General features: G+C 31.9%; 1 protein-coding gene across 1 annotated transcript in view; it reads right to left on the bottom strand.

Annotated features, from left to right (window-relative positions):
• LOC118443993 (homeobox protein araucan) overlaps nucleotides 1–3,008 on the bottom strand; it is a 138,216-nt gene extending 135,208 nt beyond the window's left edge. The window contains exon 1 of the mRNA XM_035871757.2: nucleotides 2,652–3,008. Within this exon, the coding sequence (XP_035727650.1) occupies nucleotides 2,652–2,762 (111 nt within the window). The 5' untranslated portion in view covers nucleotides 2,763–3,008. The remainder of the gene's footprint in view (nucleotides 1–2,651) is intronic.
• Nucleotides 3,009–10,000: the final 6,992 nt, after the last annotated feature.

Raw genomic sequence — 10,000 nt, 5'->3', positions numbered from 1 at the left:
TGAGAAGGAGTTAGGGTGTTTCGCGAAGGCTGCACGCGCCCGATGCCATCGATATCTTCTTCCTTAAACTTTCTTTATCCCACTCATTCATGCGCACCGACTAAATACCTATAATTTCTTATGTGATTACAGGGCACCATAACTAACGCCCTACCTTTTGGATACCTTCAATATATCCTCTCTCTTTCTCCCTCTATCTCATTCTATCTTTATCTCTATCTCTATCTCTATCTCTATCTCTATCTCTCTTTCTCTATCGTCATCTGTAACTCGTTATACGGGACTTACAAGATTGAAATGAAACCAGTTCTTGATCCTTCGACAATTCTTTCTTCTATTCTCCATCTTTCTCTCTCTCTCTTTTTTTTTTACATACACATTGTAATAATCCGTTTCTCTCTCTCTCTCTCTCTCTCTCTCTTTTTCTTCGTTTCCATTCTGTTTGTTTGTTTGTCCTTCTATCTTTTTTTCTGTTCATAATACATATATCTATTCATCTCTTTCTTATTTCGAAGAGAACATTGTATACGTATAAAGCACATCTAAATCTTACACCCTCTGTCGATCAACGTTTAATGATAGTGTTTTATGGTATGATCATTATCGATTCGTTTGCTTGAACAAACAGAGAGATATATAGAACCGAATCGATATGGCCAGCTGCTCTTTGTTATTACGGACCAATCAAAAACTCAAGGAATTAGAGAAAGATATACGGATTTATTATTATAACTATATACAGATAATTATATCGCATATATTTTCTATAATTATCGAAAAATAAAATTCTTTTTTCTTTTGAAATATACATATATAATATATATATATTATATATGTGTGTGTGTGTGTGTATATTGTTATCGTATAATATATATCAAGTATAAGAACGAATATATTTATCCTAAAATGATTATGATATCGTATAAATTTAATGAAAGTCATTCGAGCATAATCGAAAAGTCATAATCGTTTGTAATCTCTTTGAACATTATTATATACGTATATATATATTTATCTCTTGTGCGTCGTATTATGAGAACATGTAAAAGGTTTACAGTATTTATGAAAAAGAAAAAAAAAAAAAAAAAAAAAAAAAGAAAAAGGGAAACAAAAGAAAAGAAAAGAGAAACAAAATAACAGAAGAAAAAGAAGGAGAAAGATCTGATCTATCTGACGTATAAATTTACGATCGATTTATTCGTAAATCTTTTGAATCGTAGAATAATTGAAGATAAAAAAAAAAAAAGATTTTCTTTCGATTGACTAAGACACGTAAATTAAGTACGATATCGTGATATTCTTTAACGCAAATGAAAAATGTGCAAATAATTTTTAACTACTTACGTACTTACTTACGTATATGCGTAAGTTAGGCCACGCGCGGGAAAATTCCAATATGTTCGCGAATGCATCTAAGATATTCTAAAGTGTATTATGCTAATTAGATATTAGTCCTCGAAACGATACGAGTATTATCTTCCGCGTTGGAACGGTTTAAGTGTTTTCTTGAGTACCTACATAGATACATATACGTATATACATATGTATATATATATATATATATATATATATATATATACATACATATATACTGTATAACGGCTAAAGAAAAATCGTCGGCGAATTTCTTTGAAGGATAATTATATATCCACTCGTAGGTGGAAATATTGATGAACGTAAGAATATCTATGTACGTGTGTATATATATACATATATATATATATATATGTATGTGTGTATGTAATTTCCATGAATTCTAAGTAGCTGACGTTCATGTAAACAACGTAAGAGCAATAACAACAGAAGATTTCATCGTGAAAATGTTCCCGTCTTTCGTATCGTGAAAATGTTTGTATTAGATTGAAATGAAATAAAATGAAAACGATCGTAGAGTTATCGTTACTTATATTTCATATGACGTAATTGATTTTTTCTAATTAGAAAAAATAAAGAAAACGAAGAGAGAAAAAAAGAAAGAAAGAAAGAAAGAAAGAAAGAAAGAAAGAAAGAAAGAAAGAAAGAAAAAAAAATACGAAAGACGCGTCATAATTAAATTATATATGTATATATACATATGTGTGTGTATGTGTGTGTGTATGTGTATAAGGAGCGTTTTAATTTATCGGATGAACGTTTAAATCACATTTAATTCGAACGAAATAATATCTAATTCATGATTTTATTATAATAATCGATTTGATCAGAGATCAGACAGATCTTTTACAAATTATTTATATACTTTTTTTTTTTTCTTTATTTTTGATTGAACAACACGATTTTAAATATAACGACGAGAATGATCGACGAGGAGCATAATCAATGATAACGTATAAAACAAAAATATTTCAATAGGATAAATTGAGAAAGAGTAATATTTAAAATTTAATAAATTCTGAAACAATTTATTTATTTATTTATTTATTTTTTTTTTTTCGTTTTTGTTTTTTTTTATTTCAACAGATACAGCGATCAATTCGAAATTGTAAACGATCTATTAAATTCGTCAATTATGACAAATCGAATTATCAAATGGGATCTTGGAAATGATCATAATCAAGGGAAGGGATTGGGGAGAAGTAAAAAAAAAAAAAACCACAACAACAACAACAACAAGAAGAAAAGATAAGATAAGATATGAAAGATGGACTTACCTCCTGTTGCTGAATGAGGAAGTCTGGTTGAGGTGGTGGTGGAGCTGGTTCCGAGGGGGAGACTTCCTGAAGGAGACCCACGTGCTCCCAACAATCTTCTGATATGTCCATGATGCGTTCCTCTTCTTATCTCTTTCTCTCTTTTTCTCTCTCTCTCTCTCTCTCTCTTTCTCTCTCTCTTTCTCTTTCTTTCTTTCTATCTGTTTGTCTATCTGTCTTTCTCACTCTCTCTCTCTCTCTCTCTCTCTCTTTCTCTTTTCTTCACAGAGAATACGATATATTAGAAACGACAAAAAAACATGTCCTTTTTTTTATTATTATTATTATTATTTTTTTTTTTTTCTATTATTATTATTATTTTTTTTTTTTAATCCGTGACACCTCCCGTAGCAGATCCTACCTTCCTTATCCCCCACCCACCTACCCACCCACTCTTTTCAATCTTTACACAGTCACTAAAGAACGAAAACAAAAACAAAAACAAAAAAAAAAGAAAAAAAGGAAAAAAAACCGAAATAAACGAAACCCCGTCCCCTGAGGAAAAACCCTGCCCCCCCCCAAAAAAAAAGAAAGAAGAAAAAGAAAAAAAAAAAAAAGAAAAAAAGAAAAAGAAAAGAAACGAAAATGAAGAAACTTCTTCGGGAATGACGATGATCACACTCGCGGCTCGCGCGCACGCGATTATATCCGAAAGATCGTATCGTACCGTACCGTACCGTATCGTATCGTATCGTATCCGTAATCGTCGTCCGCGAAACGATGTAATCTGACCGATGTAACTCACGAGATTCACCGTGAAAGAAGGATAGAACGAGAGAGCAAAAAAGAAAAGAACAATATAGAAAAATAAACAAATGAATGAACGAACGAACGAACGAACGAACGAATAGAAAAAGAACACAAGGATTAAAATGGAGAGAAAAATGGAAACTAATTAAAAAGGACAATTTCTCACGCGTCCGGTATAAATTTATATTCTTCTTCTTGTACTTCTTCTTCTACTTCTTCTTCTTTCTCTTCTTCTTCTTCTTCTTCTTCTTCTTCTTCTTCTTCTATCTTTTCTTTCTCTTCTTCTTCCTCTTCTTCTTCTTCTTCTTCTTCTTCTTCTTCTTTTTCTTCTTCTTCCTCGTTGTTTTATTATTATCGATACGATTATATATTATATTAACGAGTTTAAGGATAATTCGCGAATTGGTCGGGAAGTAATAACGAGGATATTATTGGTACCGATGGTAATAGTTTAAAGGAAATAGTTTAAACGTGTCAATTACGAAAAGGACGAAGACTACGACGATTACGACAACGACTACAACAACGACAACGACGACAACGTCAACGACAACGACGACAGCGGCGGTGGCAACGACGACGACGACGACGACGACGACGACGGCGGCGGCGGTGGCGGCGGCGGCGGCGGCGGTGGCGGCGGCGGCGGCGGCGTTAGCGGCGGCGGTTGCGGCGACGACGACGACGACGACCACGACGACGACGACGGCGACGGCGACGACGACGACGACGACGACGACGACGGCGTCGAGGACGGCGACGACGGCCGTCGGTGGTGGTCAGTCGGCGTGGAATGAAGTTGGCCCGCGGGTTAGGTTGGGTAAGCCGAGCCGGAGTTGCAGCATCAGAGAGAGAGAGAGAGAGAGAGGGGGAGAAAGAGAGAGAGAGAGAGAGAGAGAGAGAGAGAAGAGGAGAGGGATCGTGAGAGGGTCGAGGTGCGACGGAGGGGAAGGGGAAACGAGAGAGAGAGAGAAAGAGAGAGAGAGAGATTGAGAGAGTAAGTGAGAAAGAGAAGAGGAAGGGTGGGAGGAAGGGAGGGATCGTATGTGCGAGTGTGATAGAGGAAAGGGTGGGGAAGAGAGATCGAGAGAGAGAGAGAGAGAGAGAGAGAGAGAGTGAGTGAGAGTGAGAGGCGTAAGGCGTAAGTCTGCCCTAGTCGCTCGCTTAACCGTGCAGGAGGTGGCGCCAATATAACCCCTTCCCTCCCCCACCCTCCGTACTCGACAAAGAGCTTGCGTATAATACCTGTATGGGGGCCCTCTCTCGCTAACCTGTACACACGCCAAGCCTATCGGACTACCGTCGTATTGCGGAATCCGTGCCGATAGAGATACCTAATCCAAGTTCGATCTTTTCTGGTTTTTCTTCCTTTTCCTTCCTTTTCTTTCCTTCTTCTTTTCTTTCGTTTCTTTCCTCTTTTCTTTTTTTTCTTTTTTTTTGCTTTTTCTTTTTCGTTTTGCTTCTATTTATTTCTTTATTGTTGTTGTTGTTGCTGTTGTTGTTGTTGTTGTTGGTCGGTCTTTCCTTTTTTTTTTTCTTATTTTTCTTCGCTTTTTTTTTTTTTTCTTTTTCGTTTTGCCTCTATTTTTTTCTTTATTGTTCTTGTTGTTGTTGTTCGACCTTTTCCTTTCGTATTGCTTCTATTTTTTTCTTTATTGTTGTTGCTGTTGTTGTTGTTGTTGTTGGTCGATCTTTCCATTTTCCTTTTCTTTTCTTTTCTTCTATTTTTTTTGTTTTACTTTTTCTTGCTATTGTTATTGTTGTTTGCTTTTCTTTTTCCTCTCTCTCTCTCTCTCTCTTTCTCTCTCTTTTTCTTTCTCTTTCTCTCTTTTCTTTTCTTTTACATCGTTAAGATCATCGTCTTTTTGGATTATTCTTTCTTCTTCTTCTTCTTCATTTCTTCTTTTATTTCTCTATTTTCTTCTTTTACGTGTGTATATGTATATATGTGTGTGTGTCTGTGTGTGTGTGTGTATATGTGTGTATGTAGGTTAATTATAATTAATCGAAAAAAAAAATTGTTTTCTTAATATACTCTAAAATTATATCTTAACGTCGATATTCAATATATATTATGAGACGATATGTAATCTTAGGGAAAAATATTATAATAAAAAAAAAAATCGAATGAATATTTTAAATCGAATGATAACGTTTTGTGATAAGGATCGAATAAAAGTTTGTTTCCATTTCATTTCATCTTTTTCTTCTTCTTTTTTCTTTTTTTTTTTTTTTTTTTTTTTATGACAAACGTATCACACTCTTTCTCGTAGTTTAATATCACTTCATTTGATAATATTCTTTCGGATTCGATGTTTTCAAAGAAATTGATCGACTTTAAATTATTAGATAAATCTATTACATTCAAAATGATAGAATCTATTATAAGGATCGAATAAAACTATCTTAATTCTATTCTTTTTCACTTTTATGTCGAAGGTCATATAACTCGTTTCAAATTTTAAAATCGTTATATTCGAATAAATTTCTTGGAATTTGAAATTTTACGTGGAGAAAAAAAAATCAATGATCCTTTTTCTTTTACTTTTTTTTTCCTCTCCATTCTTACATGCGCTTTCTAATAATTACACGGTCTTAATATTTTCTAAGTCGCGTTGATACTATGTTCAGATTAAAGTACATTATGAGTTTCACATAAGAAGTAATCATTGTGAAATACCTGTATAAAAGTTTGAAATGAAAAAAAAAAAAAAAAAAAAAAAAAAACAGAAAAAAACATATGACACATTACTTTGATACGAAATGATAACGATGATAAGATTTAAGGAAGTTTGTCATTTTAATTTTCTATCACGTATTTACATTTATTTTATTTTATTTTATTTTCTTTCATTCGAAAATTATTTATTATCGCTTTCAAGATATCCAACAATTTGTGATTATGAGATTGATCTGTTAATTATGATCGCATGTATAAATTTATTTCGATCCTTTTTCTCACTTTATAATGATCCATCATGATTATTTTTTTTTTTTTCTAATATATGCCAATAAAATGTTATAATAATTGAAAAATTTGATACTTTCTAGATTACGTTGATTCAAAATTTAGATATTAATAATGTTTCGTATTAATTTAAGTTTTATTGAAATATACATCACACACACACACACACACACACACACACACAAGACACAGAGAGGTATTTCTTATAAGGATCAAATAAAATTTCGATTTGTAATAATTAAAAATGAATTTTGTTTTTCTTTTTTCTTATATTTAACATTGATCTTGAATTTTATATTATTTGTATAATTTGTTAAAATTAAAAAATTCGCATTGCTACAGATGATCAATCTTATTTCTTTGTTATCTTACGATCCTCTTAGATTGTCTTTGATTATTTTGTCCTTTTTTTCTTTCATTCTTTTTTTTTATATAATCTTACGTGTTCTCATAAAAATTCCAAACTTTTTAGATTTCACATTGATTATGCAATGTTTATGCAAAAAATCGTATATGTTTTTGTACGAATTAAATTGGAACACAATGAAACGCCATTTGTTTTATAAATTTCAGATAAATTTTTTTAATATATTCTTCGTCAATAATTAACAAATTTCGAATATTTTGTCAAAACGAAGAATTTATTTTTATTAATATATTATTTTTCAAGGAATATATTTCTATTAATCAATCCATTGATCTATTAATTTTCGAATATTTCAACTTTGTTAGTACCGATTTAAGATCATCACTCGTTATAACGATCTAATTAGATTAATCTTCGATTACTATATTTCATCTTATCTGTTCATCTAACAATTCGAATATTCAATAATTAATAAAATTATTAATAATTAATAATTAATAATTAATAAAACGTTTAATAATTAATAAAATGCAAATAGACTATATATATATATATATATATATATATATATATATTTCGTAAAAGTTAAACTAATAAAATCAAAATATCAACGATAATTTCATATTTCAAATGAAATAATAACTTTTATAAAAAGTTCATCGAGAATTCTTTTCGGCGATATGATTGAAATTCTAATTTCAAATAATAATATCTTTATATTATTTTCATAATATCCTATAAATTTCTACGAATTGACAATTATTTCGTGATATAAATCAAATCATTAAGTAATTATGTCGTCATATAAAAAACGAACTTAGAAAATACCTTAGAGAGATAACGAAATTGATATAAATATATATCAATTAAATTGATATATATATATATATTTTTTTTTATTATTTAATTTTTAAATTAATTTAATTAATTTTTAATTTAATTTGATATAAATATATATTTATATCAATTAAAATTAACAAGATAAGAATGAGAGTTCTAGATGATATCTAAAGTAAAGATAATTTAAGAGATCGACGAAAGAAGAAGAGAGAGAAAGAGAGAGAAAGAAAGAGAGAGAGAGAGAGAGAGAGAGAGAGAGAGAGAGATATCGATAGAAGTGAATAAACCTGATGAAAAGTCTCAGCAACGTGGGCGGCCCTCGTATATCCCTCCTTTCTCTCTCTCTCTCTCTCTTTCTTTTTCTTTCTCTTTCTTTCAGAAAGTCTCCCACACATAGAGGTAATCGGTCTCTATCGACGCTCTGACGTCGTGTACGGAGGAAACGAGAAAAGGTGGATGCGACGCAACGCCCTTTCGACGAACGACGAGCCAACCCGATGACCCGAGAACGACTTTTTTTTCTCTTTTTTTCGCATGTACCCGAACTCTGCAACCTATCTCTCTTTCTCTCTTTGCCTCTCTCTTTCTTTTTTTATCTTACGAAAAATTGTTGAACCGTCTCTTTCTATCATTCTCTTTTCTTTCCCTTTCTTCTCTTTTCTTTTCTATCTATTCTTATTTTCACGCGTGCTCGAAATCTCAACTTGTCTCTCTTTCTCTCTCTCTCTCTCTCTCTCTCTCTCTCTCTCTTTCTTTCTTTCTTTCTTTCTCTGTCTCTCTATGTCTCTGTCTGTCTTTCTGTCTGTCTATCTGTCCTTTTTTATCTAACGAAAAATTTTCTAACCGTCTCATTCTATCCTTCCCTTTTCTTTTCTTTTCTTTTTACATGGCACACATCGTGTCTGTCCGAACTCTCAATCTGTCTCTTTGTTTGTGCCCGAATTCTGCAACCTGTCTCTTCGTTTCTGCCCGAACTCTACAACCTGTCTCTCTCCCTCTCTCTCTCATTTTATTGTACGAAAAATTCTCTAGTCATCTTTTTCTATCCTTATTTTATTTTTCTGCGGCAGATTGTGCGTACCCGAAATCTCAATCTGTCTCCCTCTCTCTCCCTCTCTCTCTCTCTCTCTCTCTCTTTCTTTCATTTTTCTTACGAAAAATTTTCTACCCATCTCTTTTTATCTTTCTCTTCTTTTCATTTCGTTTGGCAAATTGCGGGTACTCGAAATCTCAATCTTTCTTTTCTTCTTTTTTCTATCTTATGAAAATTTTTTTTCGTACTATACCTGTAAAGATTTTTTAATTGTATCTTAGAAACAAATACACATACACACGTAGTCCATATTATCTATGTTAGTGTAATGATTTGACTTACGTACAGATTTTTAATTATATATAATAAATTGTTTATATATAATAAATCTGATATGTATTCGATTTGATCTTAACAATGTATGTATATATATATATATATATATATATATATATATATATATATATATATTGAGCGTTTAATCTTTCTTATATATACAAACTTTTTGTTATTATCAAACATACTATGATAAGATTTTGAAAGTAGATAAATAGTACGTTAATGATATAAATTAATGAATAATAAATATAAAATTTATCAAACATATATACATATATATATATATATACAAATATTGTATATAAATTGCATATCAATGTCATGTCGTCTATAGATTATTAATAATTATGAATATTTAATAAGAAGATAATATATTTCTAAGCTCTCTTACCCATACACACACACACACACACACAGGCGCGACGCGCATACAGCCACACATTTTTATAATTTAAAAAAATTTCCCCTTACGAATTGATTACGTTAATTCGAAACGATAAAGAAATCATTTTGAAATTCCTCACGTATACGTATGCATTTATATACACGGTATGCAAAAGAACGATAAAGGAACATTTAAAGGACCTAATATTCAAGATAGAAAGTAAATAGAAATGTTTATCGCGATTCTCGAGAGCGGACATTTTCGATCGCATACGTTTCCGTCGTTCGTATCGATGCGACACGTGTGTCTACCCATAGCATACGTATGTATCCCATATACATAAACACATACATACATAAATACATATCCATACATACATATATAGATGAATACTGGCTGGCGCGTGTTAAGAGCACGGATCGAAGGGTAGCCTCGGAATGCGATATGAATGCGCTAATGCGTCGTTACTGACAGCAACACGATACGTTGATAGCAATACTTTCATTTCTCGGGTTCGCACGCGACAATTTTCAACATTTTACATGTATGTACTTACTCCTCCTCTTTCTCCTCCTCCACCTCCTCCACCTCCTCCTGCTCTTCCTCCTCTTCCCTCATTCCTTCTTCC

Source organism: Vespa mandarinia, chromosome 21 (assembly GCF_050613455.1).
Source record: "Vespa mandarinia isolate Hongniang chromosome 21, ASM5061345v1, whole genome shotgun sequence".
Classification (NCBI taxonomy): domain Eukaryota; kingdom Metazoa; phylum Arthropoda; class Insecta; order Hymenoptera; family Vespidae; genus Vespa; species Vespa mandarinia.
Note: the sequence above shows the minus strand (reverse complement) of the source record. Positions and strands in the feature narration are given on the sequence as shown.